At 37.7% G+C, this 26,986-nt stretch overlaps 1 protein-coding gene across 1 annotated transcript in view; it reads left to right on the forward strand.

The window, feature by feature from the left end:
- The window catches only part of b4galnt4a (beta-1,4-N-acetyl-galactosaminyl transferase 4a), a 289,838-nt gene that overhangs the window by 39,069 nt on the left and 223,783 nt on the right, over positions 1–26,986 (forward strand). Inside the window, exon 2 of the mRNA XM_022672115.2 lies at positions 23,197–23,309. Coding sequence (XP_022527836.2) covers positions 23,197–23,309 — 113 coding nt within the window. The remainder of the gene's footprint in view (positions 1–23,196; positions 23,310–26,986) is intronic.

Raw genomic sequence — 26,986 nt, forward strand, 5'->3', positions numbered from 1 at the left:
AATGTGGTTAATACCATCCTAAAATGATATTATTGGACAGCAGTATGTAAATGAATCGTGAAGTGTTACCTCAGGGGTTTTCTTGGGAAAACCTGTACCTGTATAAGTTGTGTTGTGTTTTCTTGTGAGTTAGGTGGCAAGGTGGCATGAATTATTATTATTATTATTATTATTATTATTATTATTATTTCTGAACTGCTTGAATTTTTGTACCAGGAGTGCAGGCAAAAGGTTTTCCAAAAGCAGTGTGTAAGACTGGTGAAGGAGAACATGCCAAGATGCATAATAACTGTGATTAAAAACCAGAGTTATTCCACCAAATTGATTTCTGAACTCTTTAAACTTTATGAATATGAACTTGTTTTCTTTGCATTATTTGAGGTCTGAAAGCTCTGTATCTTTTTTGTTATTTCAGCCATTTCTGATTTTCTGCAAATGCTATAAATGAAAATATTTTTATTTGGAATTTGGGAAAAATGTTGTCCGTAGTTTATAGAATGAAACAACAATGTTCATGCAAATCGTATAGGTTAGTGCTTCTGCTGTAAAGTTGACATTTTGGAAAATCAAAGTTTTTATCTAACAACGATGATATACTGCCTGTTCAGAATACAGAGTAAACTAAACTTAATTTAGTTAGTGTTAAGGAAATAAATATATATATATATATATTTGTAGCTTTCTAAATCATTCAGCTATTTAAAAGAAGTGACTGAATATTTTTTGAAGGGGTCAACAAATATAAAAAAAAATTGGAACTATATTTATTATTACTTTATATTTAAGTGTCTTAAAAAGGTTCATTTCAATGGATAAAGTGAGGCTAGAAAGCTGTTGGTGTTTTAATCCTCTTTCTAGGTATTTCCTCAGATGTATGCTGTACCATTGATGATAATGCAGCAAACATCATATAAATACACATAGAGCTTTGTTCAGATCAATCAGGAATGACATGATTTCTTTAATCCTGTCTGGAATGTATGTACGGTATGTAAGGATTATGTTAGATGTCACTGAAAAAAATCACTAGTAAAAAAAAAAAGCCCATCCTGCAGCAGAAACATCCAGATCACATCACAGCCCACTGGAGGCCCGCCTGCTGTTACTGTGGAGCAGAGGCTGAAAGCCGTGTTCAGAAAGCTAAAACTAAGTGTCTTTAATTATTGCTTGTTAATGTATTATAATGAGGTGTCTTAATGTGTGCTAATGTCTGTTTACACTCACGTACTGTAAAAACAAAGAGTGCTGCGCTTACATGAGTCATATGATCTGCTCTATCATGGGGCTTTTTTATGTTTTTTTCTCTTTCTTTGTTCCCTCTCATCTTTTGCTTTCTTTTTTTTTTCTTATAATTTTACTTCTAATTTTTCCATTTTCTTCCCAATTTACATGGCCAATTACCCAACCCACTCACTAGGACTCCCCCTATCACTAGTGATGTCCCAAAACACCATGAGGGTGAAGACTAGCACATCAAATCAAATCAAATTTATTTGTATAGCGCTTTTTACAACTGGTGTTGGCACAAAGCAGCTTTACAGAAACGTGATCGCAGGACAAACAATCAGGCAAAACATTAAACATCGAAAATACAGAATTCAGAACCCCCAGTGAGCGCGGAGGCAAGGAAAAACTCCCTCAGAGCAGCAGGAGGAGGAAGAAACCTTGGGGGGACCATCCTACCACCAATTTAACAAATCTTTATACATCCACATAGGTTTTTATATTCAGTATAGTATAATAGCGCCACTAATGGCTTGTATGTAATCTGTAGTGGAGAGTGAAACTGATGATGAGCAGCTGATCTGTGGTGGGTGATGGAGAAGAGCTGACTTCAGAAACTTCCATCAGTCTGGCGGGACAGAGGACATGAGAGCCTGAGGGTCCAACATCCATCGGGCAGTCAGTAACTCTGAGAAAGCCAGAGAGATGGAATTAGTTTTACTGGATTTATGTAAAACAGAGAATATAAAACATTCTTATGCCTCCTCCGATACATGTGAAGTCAGCCACCGCTTATTTTCGAGCTGCTGCTGATGCAGTGCTGCCGAGCAGCTCACAGACGCCCTGTGCTGCAGACATCACCCTAGGAGTGATGTGGGGAGAGGGCGCCATCTACCCACCCGGAGGGAGCGGGGCCAATTTGGCTCCCTCTGAGCGCCGGCAGCTTGATGGCATACTGTTTGCTTATTATACTTATTTCTCTAATTATCTTATTGTAGATGAAGCTCTTATATGTCTTGCTTTTTGTTTTAATAGGGTGAATCATTGACTTTCACACATAGCTGCCTGTCCTTCTGCATGTCCCTCTTTCTCTTCCTCTCAGTCTATAATTGCTCTTTCTCTTATTATATTTCCTTTTAGTTTTTAACATGTTATGTCTCTTTTTGTCTTCTCTGACTCTTACTCTCTCTCTTTGTTCTTTCTCTTTTTCTTTCCCTCATATTTTACATTCTCTCTTTGTCCTCTTCCTGATTGTCCTTTATCTTGTCCTTTCTCCCTTTTGTCCTCTGTTCTTCTATTTTCTTTGTCCTCTCTTTTTTTCTCTCTCTCCTTTTATTTCACTCTTTTTCTGTTGTTTTTGATATTTCTTGCTTTCTCTTTCTCTTATCTTTCTTTTTCTTTCTCTTCTCTTTTTCTTTTCTCTCTCACTCGCTTTATCTTTTCTTTCCCTGTGTCCTCCTTCTTTCCTCCTTTATCCTCTTTGTGCTCTCCCTCTATTTGCTTAGGTGCTCTCTCTGTTGCGCTATTACTTCTCTCTCTTCTTTCTCTCACTCTCTCTTTTCTCTCTCTCTCTCTCTCTCTCTCTCTCGCTCTATTAGTGCTATTATACCCCCTTTCTCTATTTGCACCCCCTCTATATTCATCCACTCTCTCTCTCTTTGGTTCTTCCTTTCTCCTCATTGTACTTTCTTTCTCTTATCTTTCTTTTTCTTTCTTTCTCTTATCTTTTTCTTTTCTCTCTCACTCGCTTTATCTTTTCTTTCCCTGTGTCCTCCTTCTTTCTTCCTTTATTCTCTTTGTCCTCTTTGCTTAGGTGCTCTCTCTGTTTCGCTATTTCTTCTCTCTCTTCTTTCTCTCTCTCTGTCTCTCTTTCTTTTTCTCTCCCTCTCGCTCTATTAGCACTATTATACCCCTTTTCTCTTTTTGCACCCCCTCTGTATTCATCACTTCTCTCTCTCTTTGGCTCCTCTTTTCTCCTCTTTGTCCTGTCTTTTTATTTGCTTACTCTACCATTCTCTTTCTCTCTTTCTTTTTCTTTGTCATCTCTCTTTGTGCATTCTCTTCTCCTATGCTCTCTCATCTTTCTTTTTGTTACTCTTTTATTCTGTCTTGCTCCTTCTCTCACTCATGCTATTTCTCTCTAAATCACACTCTCTCACACTTTCTTTTCTAATCTTTCTCCCTTTTTTCTTTCTTAACCATCTTTTTGCCATCTTCTTTCTATTCATTTCTCTCACTGTCTCGCTCTCTATTTCTGTCTCACTATTTCTATTTCAGCTGTTTTGATCTCTGCTGGGATTTCTGGTAATATTTATGACCTGAGTTTGACTAAAGCACACCTTCTCACTGATCACGTTTCTTAAATGTAGACTGTGTGTGTGTGTGTGTGTGTGTTAGAGCGGGGCAGGATTGACTGTGTGCTGTGTGTGTGTACTGAAGGCTGAATGTAAAAGGAGCTCTTTGTATGAAGGGGGTAAAGCGGTAAGCTTGGACTCCATTCAGTAGGTTTGAAGTCCGGCAGTGTGTTCTGTCCTCTATAACAAGCCACACATTCATCTGCAGCCTGGCTGCTGCTCTGCACCTCAGTGTGTGTGTGTGTGTGTGTGTGTGTGTGTGTGTGTCTCAGAGGGATGCTGTATTCACCACACCTCATTCACCACAGGCACCCAGCCCTCTTAGTTTGTATGTCTAGGTGTGTGAGCATGTGTGTGTTTGTAGTGAGTGAGTGTGTGTGTGTGTCTGTAGGTAGGCCGCATTCACCAGAAAATGTTTTTTTTTTTTTTTTATCAGAATTATACAGCATTAGCGTATGTCATCATGAAATTATATATATTTTTACCTTTAAACACAGTTCCTAAAGTTCAACCCCTTATATTCCACGTTTTATTTCATCCATAGCAGACTAATTAAAATGAATATGAGGAAAAACAGTAATCTACTGGGAAGGCTTAAGAACATCAACATCTGTTGTGAGGAAGTTGTGAGGTGTTATCTTGTGAGTGAGAGTGAACACAGGCAGGTGTGCTCATGGCAAGGCATTGGAAAATTGGAGTTGGAGTTTGGCCTGTTAGTGGGTGGCAGCTGGAATGGATCTTATATGTTGTTTTTTTAAAGGTGTGTGTGTATTCAATAATCCTTGATCCACAGTGTCATGTGTGCAGCGTGAATACATCATAAAAGGCATTTCCTTCCACAGTGGACAGTACAGTGGGTGGTAATGATTGTGACTTTAGAAATCTAGCTAGTATGGACAGTGCAGACAAACAAGCACCTCACAGCCACATTTAGTGCAAGGGGTCTCATTGTATTGGACAGTATTAGCTGTCCATCAACTACCACATATCTTTTAGTACCTCATCACCACATCCCATAAGAATCATCACAAATGCATTTATTGAAAAGAAAAACACTGAGGTGAGTGGGAGCTTGCCAAAAATATTGCGTGTGTTATTTTTGATTAAATTCTTTTTTTCTGCTCAGTTTACTTACATGGGATTGGGTCTGGTTAAAAGTTACTTTACACCTGGCCACCAGGGGCCTTAGGAAATGATTTGGAATCACTGTTCATTCTACTGTTCATTCTACTCTTACACACTCTGCAATCTATTGTAGTACAGTATTGCCAATAGAATAAGACTCTCTGGAGCAGATACATATGAACCATTTGAAACCAGTCCCTTCGCAGGTGTGGGCTACAGGGGTCTTTATGAGCCTGATTATGAGGCTGATTTACATCCAACATTTTTTTAGCAAGTAGAGTGTTAAAACTGAGCTTTTTAAAAACATTTTCCGGCTGTTCAATCTGTTCAAAATGATGTTAATTAACATTGCAACACTGAAGAAGCATAGACCTGTTATTTAAGAACAAGCTACACACAGCGCTGCAAGCTCACGTGTGCGTGAGTCCCAGAGCTGCGTGATTGTAACATTCTAACTTGTGCAACTTCTATTTAAATAAAAACGGTTTAATTTGTTACTTTGCTGTATTGTGATTATTATGCCATAGCTTTATATAAAATAAAAATATGATTTAATAACAGACGCCTACATCACAGACAACTGTGTTCTCTGGAATGATGGTGCTCTGTCTGATAGTTTAGAATGGGAAGAGTATGGGATGAGTTGGGGCTGAGATGGAGAGGTGCTCATCCAAAATCCTGGTCTCTGTAATGCTTTTTTGTTGATTGCAATCAAATCCTCACAGCAATGCTTCAAAATTTAGTCAAAAAACTCTTTTTTTTTGTGCTGGTGCATGTGTATGTATGAGTGTTTGATTATGCCTGTCTGTCTGTCTGTATGTCTGTCTGTAAGGTGGACCTCGCCCATTTGGATGCTGGATTTTATTGACTGGGATGGAAATGTTTCTGTTTTTCTGGCCTGGTTGCCTAGGCAACAGTTTGCCACTAGGTTGGGCCTCTGTCCACAGGGCTGGAGAAGTGTGAGGTCATCACGTCTCTGTCGTGGGAGAAGGAGAGAGAGAGGAAAAGAGAAAGTCAGGGCTAAACAGTGGCCTAATGGAAGAGTGAAGTGCACCAGAGGAACAAGGGTTTTAACGTTGCTCTTTTTTCCTCCCTATCCCTGCTGTTCATCAGCCAGTGCCAATGTAATTACAAACATATCAGCCCTAATCCCCACCAACCGCCCACACACAACACACTGTCCACCTGCAGCCTCGCTCCTATCTGTCCTGAGCACACTGCACACTTGTTGGTTGGTTTATCGGAGAGAGGGGAAGTGTTTGCCAGCTGCTAATCGTTCTCTCATCGAGCTCTTTGGCTTGATCTGCTTAAAGTATTCCATTAAATTAATCTGCTCCTGCAAAAGGCTCGAGCCTAAGCCACACAGGCTTGCTTATCTACTCTTCTGTTGTTGTTTTTTTGGTTTGTTTGTGTGGATGTGCGTGTAATTGGGTATATGCTATATATACAAATGTATTGGGACTAGCACTGGGGGATATGACTTAAATACTCATATTTGTATATGTTTTAGAGGAATAGTGATTCATACCATACACATATATGGTTAAAGTATCAGTGTTATATGTAACACCATAAATAAAATGTCCCCCCAACTTTCTACCTCATCACAAAAGTATTAGAAGGAGCACCATCATTCTAGAAAACACAGTTCCACTGCTCTACAACTCAATGCGTGGGGGTTATAGATAGATAGATAGATAGATAGATAGATAGATAGATAGATAGATAGACAGATAGACAGATAGACAGATAGACAGATAGACAGATAGATAGATAGATACTTTATTTATCCCGAAGGAAATTTAGGCATCCAGCAGCAACAACACAATACAATAAGAAACATACTCAGACAAATCAAAACACAGAAGAATAGAAAATATATAAGGCTATAAAAAAAAACCTAACTATACAAGGTAAGCATCTATCTGTAAACGGAGCAGTGCAGTAGATGTTGCTAATGGTCATAAATAATTAAATAATTAACAGAGTAAAGTGCAATGACATCGATTACGAAAGTGACTGATGTGACATAGAAATATAATATAATATAAGTATGCATACGTTACAAGACAGTTCTAAAAAGAGAATGTGAAAATGTGAATACCCAATCGTGAGTAAGGTATACTTAAATGTAAGCGAGGTTGGGGAAGTGTTAATATAAATAATTAAGTTGTTGAATAATGTCCAAGTGGTGTGCCTGGATTAAACTCAGTCGTCAGCAGCATCCCGTCCCCGATGGGAGGAGTTAAAGAGCCTGATGGCTCTCGGAATGAAGGATTATAACCTCTAATAGTCTCTTGGAATATAATCAAGAGAAAGATGGATGATCACAAGCCTTCAAACCAAGCTGAACTGCTTGAATTTTTGCACCAGGAGTAAAGGCATAAAGTTATCCAAAAGCAGTGTGTAAGACTGGTGGAGGAGACCATGCCAACCAGTGTTATTCCACCAAATATTGATTTGTGAACTCCTAAACTTTGAGTATGAACTTGTGTTCTTTGCATTATGTAAGGTCTAAAAGCTCTGCATCTTTTTTGTTATTTCAGCCTTTTTTTTATTTTCTGCAAATAAATACTCTAAATGACAATATTTTTATTTTAAATTTGGGAGAAATGTTGTCTGTAGTTTATAGAATTAAACAACAGTGTTCATTTTACTTAAACATAAACCTATAAATAGCCAAATCAGAGAAACTGATTCAGAAACTAAAGTGGTCTCTTCATTTTTTCCAGAGCTGTATAGTGTGTATCTCGTTGATAGACTGTCCTAGAGCAGATCTTACAGCACCTCTGATTACAAAACTTAAAAGCACAGGGACATAATGAAGACTGGTGATGACAGTATAGAGGAACATTTTATACACTCTATAGACAAAAGTTTTGGGACACCTTATTTAGTATGCATTTGAATTTAAAATTCACACTGTTCTCATTTCCCATTATATATCTGCTAGAGACAGATTATATTTGTCCAGTATCATTTATTTTACTTTAATCCTGAATATATGGAGATTTTTGTGCATTACTAGTATCATGACATTCTGGATCATGGACTTCTGTTACAAATCTAATAAAATAATTTTTTAATATATCTCAGTTAGCCATATCATATTGCATGCAATAATAAAATTCTAAATAATTTTTCAAATGCAGTGTTTTGTCATATCGCCAAAAGTATCGTTATCATGAAAAAAACATGAAATATCGTGATATTATTTTAGAGCCATATCGCCCACCCCTACTTTACACTGTGATCTAATTTCATTATGAATGGACCAATAGTAAGGCTTCAAAATGACTTGGATTACATTCTCTTTCATTCAAAGTTAAGTTATGCCTAAATGTTTGTGGACACACCTTTTAACAATCTAATGGCAGGTCCCTTAACATTTAGACCTATAACGTAACTTTCTAATGGCAGGTGTGGAATAGAGGGGTTCTAAAGTCCCTTAACTGTGGAGCAGTGGAACTGTGTTTTCTAGAACTATGGTGCTCAAAACGTAATATCGCAATACTCTGAAATATCAATGTTTCTGTACACCCTTAGCTACATTAGAATTCAGTGGGAAAAGCTTGTTTCAGTAACTGTTATTTTCATTTTGAGGTTTGTGCCAAAGCAATTACGGTAAACTGTATTAGGCTGTGTGGGTGATGCAGTGGGCTGTGTTTGTGAGTGTGTGTGTGTGTGTGTGTGTGTGTGTGTGTGTGTTGGACAGAGGGATGTTGGACTCCTGGCCAGCTGCCTCTGACCCGGATTAGAGGAAATTAAGGAGCTTTCGGGTGATGCGTGCTGTAGGCCGCTGCTCTCTGTTCTCCACAGCTGGGCTGGAGTGAGTGTGAGCTCAAAGCAGATCAGAACAGCACACACACACACACAGTAACACACACACACACACACAGACCTGAGCCCGGCTACAGTCAGAAAAAAAGCAGGAAAAAGTAAATTATGTAGTTAACTAAAGCCATTATGAATGAAAAGTTTGAATGAGTGAATGAATGGATAAATAAATGATAGAACAAGTGAATGAGTTACTAAATTAATTAAAAGTATTGACAAAGTAAAGAATAAATTAAAGGAAATGCACATAAATGAGTCTGCGGACTAGTGAATGAAACAATACTCGAATGTACAAACAAATGTATGATTGTTGAATGAAGTGGATGAATGAATGAATAAATGAGTGAATTATTGAATGAATGAATGAATGTATTGATAAATGAATGGCAAGGTTGAATCAAGTGAAAGGAATGATTTGTAATTAAAAGGAGTGATGAGGATGAATGAATTGCATAATTAATGAATAAAAGAGAAATGTGAAAATGGAGAATGAATAAACATAAATGAATGACTGAATTAATGTACAAGTGAATCAATAAACAAGTGAATGGCCAGACAGATAAATTAATAAATGTTATAAATGAACTAATCTGCTGTTTTAATAATAATGGTACTTGGTTTAGTAATTATTAATAACTGGGTCTTGGTTTAGTAATTATTGAATTAATAAATGCATTAACGGGACCGATTGGTAAGAGATACGCAGTAGAACTGCATATGGCAATATAAATGAATGAATGAATGAATGAATGAATGAATAAATGAAATGATTGCAAGGTAATTTACAGATTACTAAGGGATATGCTGTATACAATTAACACAATATAATGAAAAAAAAACATGAGTGAATGAATGAATGTACTAATGAACAAACAAACACATGAGTAAATGGATAAATGACTAAGTGATTGAAGTAATTAAAAGGTTGGCATACAATAATTAACTAAAAAAGGAAATATAAATAAACTAATTAAAATAAACTATGATAAAAAAAAAATAATAATAATAATACAAATAAAATAAACAAAGTTTGAAAACATGAATGAATGAATGAATAAATGAATGAATGAATGACCAATTGAGTAAATGAATGAGTAAATGAACAGTGTTGTTAATATATGCATCCCAAAGCCAGGCCAGTAGCTGTCTGTGTGAACTCGCTGTTCTAGTAAATGAATCTTTTAATCTCTCCTCAATCTCTTCCTCTCAGCCTCTTTTCTTTAATCACTGCTTCAAATGACCTTTCCCTTTAAATCTCCCGGCTCTGTTTCCACCCCTCAGACCCCGGCAGTAATCTTTATCAGCTAATTTCAGCAAATAAACGCCACTGATGTGTGTGCTGACAGGACAGCTCCAGTCTGACTGAACACACACAGATCCACAGCCACCGAGCTCTTCCTCTGTATTAAAGGTGAAACAGATCTAACTCCTCCACAGCTCAGTCTCTGAAACCCCCCCCCCCCCCCCCCCCCAAAAAAAAAAAGGTTTACGCAAAATTTTACTATTTATTAAAATTACACATGTAACTGTGAATATTTACAACGTTATAAGTAAGGCCAATAACAGTGAAGAACAGCACAAGAGTACTATTTATAATGTATAAATAATAAATGAAACGATGCATGTCTATTTTAAGCAGTGGACACGTCATTTACACAAGCCAGCCTTAAAGGTTATGAAATTATCGTTTATATTCGTGGTGTATTTATATCAGCCTGTCAAAATCTATAGAGCTGTCTGATCCTGACTAACTTTACTCCGCTCTGATCCTGCTGTCATACAGACCATTTGGATAGTGCACTGACGGCATTAGTCAATAGGTAGGCTACTCTGTTTATTAATTTTTTATTAAAGTCACTAAAAATCTTCAAACTACACTATTACTATTTGCAAACGTGCCACGTGCCTTGCAATACCCAGATTAGTTTCTAGTTAAGCGTTTAAAGCTACCAAATCAGCAAAGCCAACGTAACTAGCTCAGGCAACATCACTGAACATGAAGTAATCAAAACTATTTAAACCTTTATCATCGAAGTTACTCACCAGAAAGGGATGCATGGGCCTCATCTTTCTGCTTCTTTTTCTTCTTCTCAGTTCCAGACTCAAACCGTCGCTTCATAGTTGAATTACCATTTAGTAGCAACTTCGCGCGGTGAACTTGTCTCCTGCCAAACTCAAGTAGCGTTGCTACTTTAGTCAGGACTAAGGTTGCCAGATAGGTTACGATTTTTCATCCTATTTGTTTATTTTATTTTAAGTTTTTAACTTACACAAATATTGCACTGGACAAGTTTTTGTATAGAATGGCCACATACACTTTAAAAATGGTTAAACATGCGCAAGATTTAGCGCCTCCATGCATTTTTTGATTATTTATTTGACTGGAAAATGTCACATCTGGCAACAACCAACAGAGCAAACCGAGCCGTGCCATTTCAGGCAATAGGGGTGGGGGCATTATATTATGCACAAAAATAATAACGTGCCGCCTTTAAGTAGTAGAGTAGGTGCCCCATGCAATGTTTAAAGACAAAAAAGATGAGCGTATCATAAATAATTCACATTGGGTTTTAAATTTAATAATGTCATAATTTCAACACATTTCATTCTCAGTCAATTTGGCTCCCTGCAACTGCAAAATGGTTGAGGCCTAACGCTGGCTGCGTTGTCTGCGTATGCAGAGCGGCGGCCCTGTCTGTCACAATGTGTCTTTCAGCTCTGATGCCTGATGATTATCTTTTATTACTATGAAGGTCCTGAAGATGCTTCACTCAGTCTGATTCCCTGTTATCAGTTCAAACGCTCAGGCTGACATGGGCTATTTCCATCTCCTCCTTCAGGCTCAGTGCATTGTTTGATTTTAGCGATGGTGTTGGTTTTTTAAGGCAGTCGGACTGCAGCTTAGCGTATGTATTTTTAATCGCCTGCCTCTTGGGTGTAATTCGCTATTCTGTAAAAGTGCATTGTCTTGTCTAAAAAGCCTTCCATAAGTTTTCAGTACAGAAAATAGAAGTGCGTGAGTTATATGTGGCTCGAGGATAAAAGTGCATGAAACAGCATCTTCGTAAATGATGTTCAGCAGTTACTATTTGTGGGTTCTTTTTATAGCAGACAGTATTAAATATGGCAGTTTCAAAAGGACATAAGCATTTGCATAAAACAAAATATGTTTATGTTGTATTTTGTGCTGTAACAGTAAATCAGTAGTTTATTCTGTATCATTCTGTGGGCTTTTTTATTTCTTTGTATCATTTGGCCCTTTTATTCTGTATTAATAGTCCTTTTCACACCTGACTTGTTTGGTTTTAACCAACATAGCAAGTGTGCCAGATGTCATCAACCATTGTGCAGAAAAAAAGAACCGTTATTTGGGCTAACCAAATAAATTCCACCATGATCCAGTTTGTTTGCAGTGTGAAACTTTTTTTTGTGATGGTTTTGACTTTCGGACCAATTACATGTAGTTGAGGCAGGCTATAATCACCTATTAATCAATCAAAGAAGAAAAATAACTGGTGTTGAGATGAAATCTGACGTCCCTTCACCTTTTATCGTGCATAAGTATTTGCGCAAAAGCTTTTGCTAGTGATTCTGTATCTACTGTAACTGTATATTTACCCTAATATATTAAAAACAGAAATAAAAGGAAACTGAGGGTAATCTATTATATTTATTCTGCTGTACAGTTCTGGAAAAAAATAAGAATCTGATTTTGCTATTTATAGGTATATGTTTGAGTAAAATAAACATTGTTGTTTTATTCAATAAACAATGGACAACGTTTCTCCCAAGTTCCAAATAAAAATAAAGTCATTTCGAGCATTTATTTGCAGAAAATCAGAAATGGCTGAAATAACAAAAAAACAGATGCAGAGCTTTCAGACCTCAAATAATGCAAAGAAAACAAGTTCATATTATAGAGTTAAAAGAGTTTAGAAATGAGTATTTGGGAGCATAACCCTGGTTTTAAATCACAGTTTTCATGCCTCATGCTTGGCATGTGCCCCTCCACCAGTCTTACACACTGCTTTTGGATAACTTTATGCCTGCACTCCTGGTGCAAAAACTTCAAGCAGTTCAGCTTGGTTTGATGGTTTATCATCATCCATCTTCCTCTTGATTATATTCCAGAGGTTTTCAACTTGATACAATCAAAGAAAGTCGTAATTTTTAAGTGGTCTCTTATTTTTTTCAGAGCTGTATGATGCATGTTCACATGTAGGAGTCTGATTTAGACAGGAAGGTAGAATTTGGCACAGCCTTTCGGAAGGGAATCTTGCTGAAGTTACAGCATTCTACAAATCAATCGGTGTCAAGTATACTGAGACACAACCCAAATTTGTGATATTGACAGAATGGAGTAAAGTTTTTTTTGGCTGCTCATTAATCTGCAGTGTGAAACCAAAACAAACTGGACCAAAATATTTACAATGTCCTGATTTTTGTCTGGACTTTCAGGTCTGAAAAAGCACTGAATTGCTTGGTCTCTTGTTTGTGTATCATTTGACATTTTTATTGTGTGTAATTATTAAATTGTGAATTGAATTGCTTGGCCTTTTCATTCTGTATCAGCAGGCACCCAGGGTTTTAGAGATATGAACATTTTCTTGGCACACTTTGGACTTGTTATTACCAGTCAAACATCACCTGAGCACCACAGCCTATTTGAGTATCATTGCTGACCATGTGCTTCCCTTCATGTCCACAGTTCATTCATTTTCCCATGGCTACTTCCAACATGAGGATGCAGCATGTTACAAAGCAAAAGTTATCTCAGACTGGTTTCATTAACATGAGAGTGAGTTCATATAGTGACCAGTCACCAGATCTGAATTCAGTAGAACACTTAATGGCTGTGGAGGTGTGGAAGAATCACAGGTAATAACTGTCCTCTTAGAGTTAAATGGTTTGTCAATTTGATAAATCAATGGATGTATATATAAAGAGACATTAAATTAAATATGATTTAACATTCATTTGTTCTGCTTAATAAAACAGTAAATGATTTGCTCATGTTGAAGGTGCAGTGCTCAGCATTCACTCATTCTCTCTTCCTCTCATTCTCTCTCATTCACTCTCTCTCTCTATCACTCTCTCACTTCAGGGGTGAAACTGTCGATTGGCTCTCATTAACCTGCTGACTGAATCTTAATTATTTCATTAAGCCTGTAACAGCTGAGAGGCTCGGGTCATTCACCTCTCCACCACCCCCCCCCCACACTCTCATTCACTCCCTCTCTCTCTTCCTCTCTCTCTCTTCATCCTTCTCTTACTTCCGTCTCTTTCTTCACTTCTGTTACATCCTATCTCTTTCGTTCTCTGTTCCCCCTCTTTCATCATTCTTACTCAATCCCTCATCCTGTCCATCCCTCTCCCTTTAATTACACTTTCTTTCCATCTTTTCCTTATCCGTAACACATCTCCTCTCTCTCTCTCTCTCTCATTCTTCTTTTCACAGTCTCTTTTCTCTTTCACTCCATTACAACATATCTTACTACCCTTGTGTTGTCTCACTCCCTCTTTTCTCCCCACTCACCTTCACTTAGTCTCCTTCTTTCTCTCACTCACTTTTCGTTCTCTACTTCCCTTTCTCCATACCTTTCTCCTTCTGTCATTCTTTTTCTCTTAATTTCTTCGTTTTCCTTTATTTCACTGCCCCCGTGTTGTCGTGTTGTCTTACTCTGTCTCTCCTCCTCTATCACTCCTCTCTCTATCACTTAGTTCCTAGTTCTTTTCCATCCCCCTCTCTCACTTTATCTCTTTTCTTTTCTGTCCCTTGCTCTCTATCATTAGTGTACTTCTCTCTCTCTCTCCATTCCTCGCTCTTTCTGTCGTACTGCACTTGTGTTTTTACTCTTTATTTTGTTCCCTCTCTTTCTCCATCACTTACCCCCTCACTTATACTTCCTTCCTCACTGCTTCTGTGTTGTCTCACTCCTTTTCCCTCCCTCTCTTTCTCCATTGCTCTGTCTTTCTTGCATTCTCTCTAAATTCCCTCTCCCTCTCTCTCGCTCTCACTGTCTATCCATCAACTCTCATTCTCTCTTTTACTTGCTCATTAACCCCTTCTACCTTTTCTTTCACTGTCCCTTTTTTACCACTTTATATCCCTGTCACTGTATTATCTTTCTTTGTATCTCTCTCTGATTATCCATCACTTAGTCCCTCTCTCTTCCTACCCACTCTCTCTCACTCTCTCTCACCCTCTACCTCTGTCACTTCTCAAACTTTCGCTCGCTCTATCTGACCTTCTGTTGCTCCATAAAAAGCCTTTCTGTCAATTCATTATGACGCCATACACATGGGTTCAGTGGACGACCCAAATGCTACACAGTCTAAAATAAAAGAAAGAAAAACATGCTTCTGTAGAGTGATGCCATCCTTCTGTGGTTCTATAATGATTTGGCTTTTTCTCATAAAGATTTATCTTTATATTTTAGAGTATACATTGAGGTCATTATTGTCATTTATAGAGCGTTTATTTGCAAAAAAAAAAAAGAGAAATGGCTGAAATAACAAAAAAAGATGCAGAGCTTTCAGACCTCGAATAATGCAAAGAAAACAAGTTCATAAATTCATAAAGTTCAGAAATCAATATTTGGTTGAATAACCCTGGTTTTTAATCACAGTTTTCATGGCATGTTCTCCTCCACCAGTTTTACACACTGCTTTTGAATAATTTTATGCTACTCCTGGTGCAACAATATAGCAGTTCAGCCTGGTTTGATGACTTGTGATCGTCCATCTTCCTCTTGATTATATTTCAGAGGTTTTCAGTTTGGTAAAATCAAAGAAACTCATCATTTTTAAATGATGTCTTATTTTCTCCAGAGCTGTATATATTTCAGCCAGTGTTCTTTAATCGCTGATGATATGCACGATATGCTTGAACACTATATTGCCAATCGTTATACTAGAAAATTTCATGTTATATTGCCCACCTTTCAGTTAAAGGCACATGTCTGGGTTCCTCTCCATCTTATAATCAGTGAGTTTATGAGATTGTCTCACAACAGTAGCAGCTTCCTCTGTAGTCTCACTTGGCCTACTAAACTGGCAACATCTGACAGCAGTTATCAAACCAGCGCAGATGCTGTCTCGCTATCCCGCAGTAAACAGCAGTAGGTTAGGATCAGGAGGAGGAGATAAGGCTCTTTCATTCTCGTCTTGTTTCCTCTTGTTTTTTTTCGCGATTGTTCACACTCAGCACATTTGCTTGCGGGTTTTGAGGATGTGCGATTCCCGAGGAGTTGAAACAGAACGCGCCTCCTGCTGCTCGCGCTCCCGTTGCGGCGATGGGCTCTCTGTTTCCAGTGCTGCTCTCTGTGGTGCGCATGCTGAGAGCTGCTGTCCAGACTGTTACTGCGTTTTCCGTTCCACACGGCCCTCACTTCTACTAGCAGCTTCATGCATATTCCAGTGGAGGAGGCTGTGTGAGTGGCAGCAGGCCGGGAGAGGAAGACATCCTCCTGCCCTTATCATATATACCTGTACCTGCACCGCTGCTGCAGCTCCAGCTTCAGCTCTAACTCACTCGCTCCGACTTTCAGCTCCATCACTGCACTTCACTTTAGATCTCAGCTGACAGAGGTCTGTAGCCCAAAGTCCCATCCCACAATTCTGTCTGTTTTTTATGCCACTCTGTTTTATGCAAGCTTTGTACACATTATACTGTACAATATATATATAAAAAATAATAGGCCTATGTAACACTGGTGCTCACCAGGTTGTTGAAGAACGTATGAGGCTCAATGTGGAATAATGTCAAACTTTCAGTGGATTAACCTGATCATATGATTATGAATGTTTATTAAGATAAGATTCTTTTTTTACAGAATAATATATTTAAAATAGAGCAACAGTCAAAAGTTCAGACAAACTTTCTCATTCAATGTTTTAATTTGTAAAGTAATAATAAATAAAAAAAAACTGAAGTCATCCAGACTATGAAGGAACACATAAGGAATCATACAGTTTTAAAATTTTATTATGTGTACTTTTGCCTGGGGTGCTGTTAATTTGCAGTTTCTGAGGCTGGTAAGTCTGATGAATTTCTTTTGTGACCTCCTGGATGAGATGTCCATGCCCTTTTGGAATTATTTTGGTTGGCCAGCCGTGTGTCCCATGGTCTCTCCATTTGTAAAAATAGCTCTAACTGTGGTCCACTGGAGACCCAAAGCTTTAAAAATTATTTTGTAACCTTTTCCAGACTGAGAGATTATCAATGACTTTGTTTTCTTACCTTTTTTTATTTCTTCAGATTGGGGCATAATGTGTTGCTTTTTAAGCTCTTTTAGCTGCTTCATGTTGCCAGACAAGGTTAATTTATGGGGGGCAAACACTTTTTCCCACAGGGCTAAATTGGTTTGGATAGTTTTTTTCCTTTCTTAAATGAAATCATCATTTAAAAAGTGATTTTTATATTTACTCAGGTTATATTTGTTTAATATTATTTTGTTTCATAATCTAAAAAAATGTACGTATGTAAGTACTTTTTCAGGTCACTGTATGTATATATATATATATATATATATATATATATATATATATGCATCTACAATATATCTGCATTTTTGTTGTTCTATTGTTGTTCTATTATTGTTAGAAAATATGAGGTTTTGGTATGACGTCATCAAAATGAAAAAAAAATTGTTTTTTGGGTGACAGCAACAATACTATATAGTACTATGCAAAGCTTAAAAGACATCTGCTGTACATTGACATGCCTCAAGTCATGGTTTGGGAACGGATTCTCCCGAACACAAGTTTCCGGCGGAAGTCTGGGAGTGCCGTTCTTTGCCCGAATTGAAAAACACAACACTTCTATTAGGTGTGAGTTCCCACAGCTGTGGATCCTGCTGTTGCTGGTAGTGGTGGTGTTGTAACATCTGGTCATTTTTGACTGCTCAGTAACAAGGTGAGGTCTTGTTTAAACAATGCCTTAACCCACATGGCACACATGTGGTTGACATTAAAATGGAAGTAGTTTCTCTTTAACCACTCACACTTGTTGTCACCTCATTAGCTGTTGGTCTGCATGTGTTGTTTCCTTCATGGAAACACAATGCGTATGTAGACTTTAGATTTTTTTTTTTTTAGCTTGGTTTCATTAGACACTGTTGTTCTACACTACAGGGGTGGAAGTAGAACAATGTACTGTATGTTTGCCTATATGTATACATATTAAAAATGTATTAGTGTGTAGTAAGTAACTGTGGCATGCCATATTCTAAATGAGGAGACTGGTCACTGGAATGCTCAACATGATTAGGGCCACACCCTTGGAAAAAAGAGCTAGTCAACTTGCTGGACATGCTGTGGGTGGTGAAAGGTCAACATCCTAGTGGGGGAAACCAAACCCTCTGGAGCAAAAACAAGACTAAAAAACTAAAACAAGACTAAAAAAATATCTGCATTACTGAGCTATCCTCATCTATTTATAATATTATAAAAAAAGCACCCCCTATAGTGCGCTGAGTGGTCTAGCCGGCTAAGCACTGCTACAATGATCAGGAGATCGCTGGTTCGAATCCCGGTCATGCAGCTTGCCACCAGCTGCTGGAACCCTGAGAGAGCACAATGGGCCTTGCTCTCTCTGGGTGGGTAGATGGCGCCCTTTCCCCTCATCACTCCAAAGGGTGATGTCGATCAGCACAGGGCGTCTGTGAGCGCTGCTGCGCTTTTCCTCCGAGTGCGCTGTGATGCTACTCAGCAGCAGTTTAAAAAGAGCCGGTGATTGACTTTACATGTGTTGGAGTGGCTTACCTATAGTCTCGTTCACATCTGAAAGTAAATTGGTCTGATCATAAATGATTGCCAAAATGCATAGCTGTTCATACCTGCCATTTTAAATAAACATATTATGTGATTGCTTATGATCAGATTTTTCCATATGATTTCTAATGTATGAGGCATTTATCTATTAGCTTGTTACTGAGTCATGCTCAGCTAACCTGTACGGAGGTTGTGGTCTTTTGGTTATTGTGTATGTATGGTGCTGTGGTGATGCAGTTAAAGAGCCACTAAACCCTGAACCATATTTTTATATTATTCCATTAATAGCTGACATATCAGTCCTGCTTTAAACTTTCCTAACCTTTAAAAAAACACTCTATTATTGTGTTAATTTCCGTGTCTGAGGTGCCCTCTCAGGTATAACTGTGCTTTATGCATGGATGATCACAATATGCAGATCAGTCAATAAATAATACCACTCCCCTGCTGATGTCCTACCATCTGAGTCTCCCTGCTATCAGAGGCACACTGCTGCTCAGCCAATCAGCTGTCCCTTCTGCACAGCCTCTAAACCCATACATCACCTAGTGCCCCTCCTAAACTACCCCTCCCTTTTTTTTGCGTTTTTCAGCCTTTTTCAAATTTGAGCTGAAGCTGGAGTCAGCAAAAACCTAAATCAGAAGGTTTAGTGCCGCTTTAATTTGGGTGGTTTCTTCCTGTCTGAGACATATTGAGACACTTTACAATAATGAGGTCATATTTGTCTCTGACCACCTCTAAATGTGGTTTGAGTGACCACAATGAGTTCAAATTACCCTGCCTTACCTGTATCTTATGAACTGGTCATCAAGGACTAATTTTAAATCCATGGGTGAACAGAATTAATAAAGACTTTCTGAACAACTTTAAAGCACATATAAAGACAATTTATTATGAGCCTGGAACGAACCTCCAGTCCAGTATTCACAATATTGAAGTAGGAGTTATTGAAATATCATAAAGAACTCAACAGCACATTTATAATCTAGACAGTAAAATAAAAAAAAGTTTATATAACGATGTTTAAACTACTGAATGAAATGCTGTTAAAGGTGCGGAAGCACTGAGCAGAACTGCATTTATAGATGGCATTTGCTTTCGGTGCATTTTATTTTAATGCCTGGCTGAATGGCTGAGTTATGATGCAATCTCAGAGTGCATTACGAAATGATACAGTTCACTTTAGAGGCAAACTGGAGCCAGGCATTTATTTCATCTGGCCTCGGTTCCCACGGGTGAAGGCGCGTCTATTGATATTGTATTGATTGAGACGGAGAGTGCGTTGGAGGTCTGAGTGTGTGTTTGCACTGTGTTGCTGCAGCATGGTGCCCACACTGTCCCTGCTGGGTTATTGGACTTAGCCATAAACTCACTCAGCCAGCATTTACTGCACATATCCAGAAAACCATAATGTCTCATTATGTTTTTATGGCTGGGTTTTTCTCTCTGCTGCCCACCTTAGACATTTTTTCATAGTGCTGTGGTATCAGCTTTCAACTGCCTGTTACGTGTGTGTGTGTAGGTGTGTGTGTGTGTATGTGTGTGTTTGTCAAATGAAGTAGAGTTTTTTTATTTTTCTAATAACAGTTATAATAACAGTGGGTGTTGACGCAAAGCAGCTTTACAGGGATCTGGGGCCAGTTTATAAGTTAGGAGACCAGTCGAGACAGTGGAAAGAAAAAGAAAGTGGTGTGCAGTGAGGCCCTTTTAACCCTTTAGAGAAGGGGTGACAATAGGGGCATGTAAATCATTACATTATATTTAATCAGGAAATATATATTATAGTTATTGTAAACTATAAGCGTATAGTTTATAAATTAACTAAACTAAAAAAACAGCAAGTAATTCAAAGCATTAGTCTGCATTTTTCAGTTGCTAGAGGACTCTTATCTGACTGACAGCTGTTCTAACCAATCAAAACTGCTTTTTAAAATGGCTTCTGCTCCCTTGTGTCTGCGTTTCCACTTCTACTGTTTTGTGAAGGGTGTAGTAATGAGTATATTAGCAAAGTCACAGGACAATCTAACCAATCAGATTCATCAATCAGAATCATTTTCACTCCGGGGGTGGGGCCATGACTGTCTAACCCCTTCTCAGTGCTCGGCTGAAGGGGCTACGTGTTGCTTGGTGTAAAACGGAGCTCATGCTGGATTAGTTTGATAGTTAACTTACTATCATAGAACTGCGGCTGCAAATGAGACAAATATTGTGTCATATCATATTAAAAAGGCAGTCCTTCAATGTGACATTAATTCACAGTAATAGGCCGCCTGTCTGGTGAGTTTTTGTGTGTACTTAATGTTTTGGCTGACCTGGCGTCTTGTAGGCGTACAAATGAGTGATATTTGTTGGCCGGCTGTACTTGTAGGAAAATTAAGCATTCATTTTGTCGTTTGTAGCTGTATTTTTGGGCTGTTAATGTGCTCGAGATAGAGAATATGTAGAGTTAGTGTTAGTAATACTAGTTTAATAAGGGTCTATACAGGTACCAGTCTTTTAGGGGTATGATTGGAGCACACTGGTAAGGTTTTCTGGCTCTGCTGGAGATTGAAAGGTACTTGCAGGAAGCTTGTCTGAAGGGCAGGCAGCAGGTGCACTCAATCACTCAATGTTGACCTTAAACCAGCATCAAACCAGACTGGAGAGCGGTATCCACTGGTATCCATTTCCTGGGGGTGTGATTTGATTCAGTATACACCAGTCAACCATAACATTAAAGCAAAATGCCTATAATACTGTGGGTATAGGTCCTTTAAGTGAGCCCTGGGCACCAGTTCATTTATTTCTGGTTAATTGGTTTTTCATTCTTGGACCACTGCATGCTGCCTGATGTCTAATGTAGGCGTTTACTGTTTTTTGTAATATGACTTCACGGTAATACATTGTCTGCCAAATACACTGTATTTAGCAGACGCCCTTATCCAGAGTGACTTACAACAGTGCTTCATTGTTTACGTCAAAATATCCATAGCTAGTTTGTAGAGACTGGGATCAAGCAATACATCAAGCTTTGATAATGTTAAGAACCCTAGGAGATTTTTTTTAAAGATTAGTTTAAGAGCTCTTTAAAAAGATGGTCCTTAAATCTGTGTTTGAAGCCCACAAGTGACTCTGCTGTTCTGACACCCAGTGGAAGTTCGATCTACCACCTTGGTCCTCCAGCACAGAGAAAAGTCTGGATGTTTGTTTTCTCTTGGTCTTGAGGGATGGTGGTTCAAGCTGAGCCGTACTGTAAGCTCTAAGAGCTCCTGGTACAGATCTGGCCAATCTTTGAACATTGCCATCAAGTAGGGAGGAGCTGGTCTGTTTTTGGCTTTGTAGGCCAGCGTCAGGGTTTTAAATATGATGTGGGCGGCAACAGGAAGTTAGTGAAGGGATCGCAGCAAAGGAGTCACATGATTAACTGTGGAAGATTGAAGATGAGTCTAGCTGTCGTTTTCTGAACTAGTTGCAGGGTTCTGGTGGCTTGCAGTGGAAGACCAGCCAGTAGAGAGTTGCAGTAGTCAAGTCTTGAGATGAAAAGAGACTGCACAAGCACCTGAGTGGCTTCCTGATAGAGAAACTGATGTTATACAGGAGAAATCGGCACTACTGAGTCAGATTTGCAACATCACAAGACTGGATTTTAAACAAGACACAATAAAAGACAGCCAATCACACTAAATTCAATTACATAGATCAGCCTTAAAAAAGCACATAAACCAAAAAGACTCTTTTATTTGTAAAGGAAGATCTCTTTTTCCAAGTCAACCTAATATCTGCATTTGTGTTTTGAATACTGAGAGTGCAGTATGTCCATTGTCTATCTGCCGAGGTTAACACATCTCTCAGTGGACCATGCTGTGCCTTCCCCTGTGCCAAGACCCCAGAGAGATGTTGGACTGATTTCTAATGGGAGTCTATACTGGCAAATCCCATAATCCATCTGCAGTGGGTCAGTGACCTGGAGCCCCTGTCACTCAGGTGATAGAACACACAGTTCCTCACCACCTGCTTTAAAAAAATGGATGATGTGTCTCCTATGAAATGAGGCCACAGTAAAACATCCTGACCCATGATACCCTCTTATACTGTACTGTTTTTTTATCTTTGATGTTGTGTTTTCCTGTTATGACTGAACTGATGTCACCATGATATCTTGAGGTATTGTTTGTCTTCATATACAGCTCGGGAAAAAAATAAAAGACCACTTAAAAAGAGTTTCTTTGTTTTTCCCAAATTGAAAACCTCTTGAATACAATCAAGAAGAAGATAAATAATCACAAGCAATCAAACCAAGCTAAACTGCTAAAGTTATCCAAAAGCAGTGTGAAAGACTGGTGGAGGAGAATATGCCAAGATGCATTTGTTGGGTTATTCCAACAAATATTGATTTCTGACTCTTACAACTTGAAAACTATGAATATTAATGTCTTTTTTTTGCATTATTTGAGGTCTGAAAGCTCTGCATCTTTTTTGCAGTTTCAGACATTTCTCATTTTCTGCAAATAAATGCTCTAAATTATAATATTTTTATTTGGAATTTGGGATAAATGTAGTCTGTAGTTTATAGAATAAAACAACAATGTTTGTTTTACTCAAACATAAACCTATAAATAGAGAAACTGATTCAGAAACTGAAGTGGTCTCTTATTTTTTTTTTAAGTTAGTTTAACACACCCAGCTCAACTCTAAAAGGAGAAGGGAACGCAATAAATGCACTGGGCAGAATGCCTCCAGGACCAAGATTGAAAAAACAGCTCTCTGCATTTTAAGATGGCAGTAATTTTTTAAAACCATGGTCATAATAAAAGCAATATTGCTTAAGGTGGTGTTGCTAATAAGGGGGGTAATGTTAACGTTAGTAGCAGTGAAAGGTTTTATCGTTTCTCTCTCATTTCAGATGGAGAGCGGCAGGCGGAGGGGACCGATGCCAGCCGTAAAAGAGATTCACGCTCCTCAGACGGCCATCGCAAGAGTGACGATACCAGTGACAGCCGTGAGGAAGATGCAGCGGTGAGTAATTAAGGAGCTCAGCCAAACCTCAGGGGTGCTGGAGGGGAGGAACAGTGTACAGTGAGATATCCCTCCCTGAACAGAGTTAATTACACTGCGTTTTGAGAACACTCAGCAACTTTTCAGTATGTTTTTCTCCAAATGAGCATGCATACTTGATCAGTTTGCAGGAATTTAACATATTAAAGACGAGCAGTTTTAGTTGGTGGAAAAAACATTGCAATAAATATAAATATTTGTCACAGTATTTGCTGCTTGGGAATAAAGCCAGAGCCCACACAGTTTATCCTCTTCTTGTGATGTCAGAACCTCACCACCCAAACCTTTCTGGCTTCAGGCAACACACACACACACACACACACACACACAGGCACATATTGCACTAAATAGCAAGTATGCTAGTTAGATGACAGAATGGTTAATGTATTGACGTTGTATTAATGTACAGATCACTTCACTTTCTTTTTAAAATGAAAGAAAAGGAAAAAAAAAAGAAATGAAAGATTTATTGTTGCGCTTTGTTACACAAACCGCAGTTTCAAATTGTTTTGTCCTTTTAACAAATTTACTCTGTGTGGTACTTCTGTTCTGTCTGTTACGCTAAATGGAAAGCTTGTTATCTGAAGATTTATAAGACTTGTAAAACAGTTTACTTTTGTACAAAGCAATGGGAATATAGGCTAAATCACTTGTTCTGCAAGAGAATGTGTCAACCACTTTAGCGATAGCAACCAAGCTAACACTTTATATTACTAAATATTACTTGTAACTGCTCTCCAGAAAGAAAAAAAAACTCCTATAGCAATCTCTCAAAGTTAGAACTTTGGTTGTATTTTTAAGATCCATGTTGTCCTTACTTCTCCCTTATGGGAAAAAAAGACATATATGGACATATATTTGTATTTGTATACATCAAGAGTCAATGAGCACACTTTCATTAAATTCTATAAACTTCATTTTACTTCTCAAATATCACTGTTTTCCTCTGATATATGATATATATTAATTGGAATTGCTGATCCAATGATTTATACCAATGATTTATAAGGAAACATCATGAAAATTATCATATGTGCCTAAACCTTTTTTGTATCACTGTACATTTCAAAAACATTTAAAAATACATGATATTTCAATTCACACATGTATTTCACACATGTATTTCAGAATATACTGCTTACATACTAATATATATATATATATATATATATATATATATATATATATATATATATATATATATATATATATATATATATATATTTATTAAAAAATATATAGGAAAAAAATGGTCAAAAAACAAAGTAAAATATTAGTAAACATGCTTTTTTGTGACTACAGATACACACAGAGAATAGTTTTGTATAATTTGTTAAACTGAGACAATAAAACAAATGCAAACAAATTCTATATTACAAACAAACTATCAGTTTATTCATGTGCCATCATTAAATCTACTGAATGTATAAAAACTTACTTAATTACTTAATTAATAATTGGGACAGACTCAGTGTTATGCTAAAAAAAACCTTAGTGCTACGAATAAAAATGAAAAAAAAAAAAAAATATATATATACATATATATGTATATATATATATATACTTGAAGAAAAATGAAGCGTTCTCTGGGTTTTGATGGGAAGTGCACACTTGAGTGTGGTTCAGCGGTGCATTTGGCTTCTGCAGAGCCATTTTGAATATTAAATAGATGTTTTAAGTGCCTCCAGCTCCTAAATGCTCTGATAAGCCTGACGGATGAATTGCTGGAAAGCGCAGTGTGTCGGTTTGATGTGCTGTGCCGTCCCTTGCACCCTGCTGATCGGGGTTCGGGTCAGGGCCACCAGCCGCGTTTGAGGACGCGTACAGTGGGGAGAGAGGGAGGGAGAAGTGCGCTACTAGCTTTGAATGATTGATAGCGCGCTCCTCCTCCACATGCTCTGAAAAGCCATGCACCGCATTTCCATACCTCCTACTACAGCGAGGAGTCTTCCAGCTTCCAGCTCACGCTAACGCCTCTCTTCGTGCCACAGGCCGGCTTTCCACGTGCTCTCTAGCTCGCTCGAAGGCAGACAAAAGCATCTCCGAATCCCCCAGGAGTCTTCTCTGACCTCCCCCCTTCCCCCGCTCTGTGTTTGAATAAGTTAGCTGTGCGGTCATGTGTGCAGAAACTCATCAAAACTTGGAGCAAATCACAGAACAGAGATCTTAATTATTATCAAACAGCAGCTCGGTGGTTTTCCTGCGCTCCATCAGATTAATACTTAATTCCACAATATTAAAGTGGAGTGGATGAGGGATTTAGACAGACAGAATAGGAAGGAGATTATGCTCCCCATGATGGGCGGATGAAGCGAGGTTAAAGCACAGATGCCGCTGTCATTTCTAATTCCTATAGACAGAGGTGACCATAGCTAAAGACACCGACTCTATGGGTCAGTTTCCTGGACAGGGATTAAGCCAAGTAGACTACACTGTATTTCCTTTCATTGGAAAACCTGTATTTAAGGTGCTTTATAGGCCAACATTAGGCTTAATCTCTGTGCACCTTACTATATAGACCACATCCATTCAAAACAAGCTAGGAATTGATCAGAATGCATTATTTTCGTCAGAAACAAACATATAAGGCACATAAGGGAAAAAAGTATAGCTTTTATTTTAATGTAAGGTAATATTTTGCCGTCTTGTTCTTTTCAAGTATTGAAAGGAAATTACTGAAGTTGTACTCATAAAATAACCATGTAAATGTATAAAAATTGACATTTTTTTGTGTAGCATACTGCCTACTATATATATATATATATATATATATATATATATATATATATATATATATATATATATATACAGCTATACATACAATACTGGGAAATAAATAAGAGACCACTTAAAAATTGAGTTTTTTTTTTATTTTACCAAATTGAAAACCTTTGAAATATAATCAAGAGAAAAATAGATAATCACAGGCCATCAAACCAAGCTGAACTGCTTGAATTGTTTATGCAAGGAGCAGCATAAAGTTACCCAAAAGCAGTGTGTAAAACTGGTGGAGGAGAGTATGCCAAGATGCATAAAACTTTATTTAAAAACCAGGGTTATTCCACCAAACATTGATTTCTGAACTCTTAAAACTTGAATATGAATATGAACTTGTTTTCTTTGCTTTGATTGAGGTCTGAAAGCTCTGCATCTTTTTTTGTTATTTCAGCCATTTCTCATTTTCTGTAAAAACCAAGAGCGGAGTCTGAACTCCTTCTGTTGGTGCTCATGTCAACATACTGTTTAACTCAAGGTTGTTTTAAATGAGTCTTTAAAAGAGTCGCTGCTTGAGTTTTCTTATTTTTTAAGGTCACAGCATCAACTGGTTCAGATAAATCACTGCGTAAAAGTATCCTGCGTAAATCTGCTTAAATACACAACAGAGTTTACACCTAATTGGAGTAAAAAAAAATTATTGACTCCAGTTTATTAAAATCTTGATAGAGAAGAGTGTGCATCACCATCAGACAAAAGTCAATATAATGGAAAGCAGTATATTGTTGTAGGGATTTTTTTATTATTTGTGTATTATCCTGTTAAATGCTTATTAAAATTATCCATTATAAATACTGTGCATCAACATATTTTTATATTATTTTATATTATATTTAAATAATATAATATATTTTTATATTATT

This window comes from Astyanax mexicanus, chromosome 2, assembly GCF_023375975.1.
Source record: "Astyanax mexicanus isolate ESR-SI-001 chromosome 2, AstMex3_surface, whole genome shotgun sequence".
Lineage (NCBI taxonomy): Eukaryota > Metazoa > Chordata > Actinopteri > Characiformes > Acestrorhamphidae > Astyanax > Astyanax mexicanus.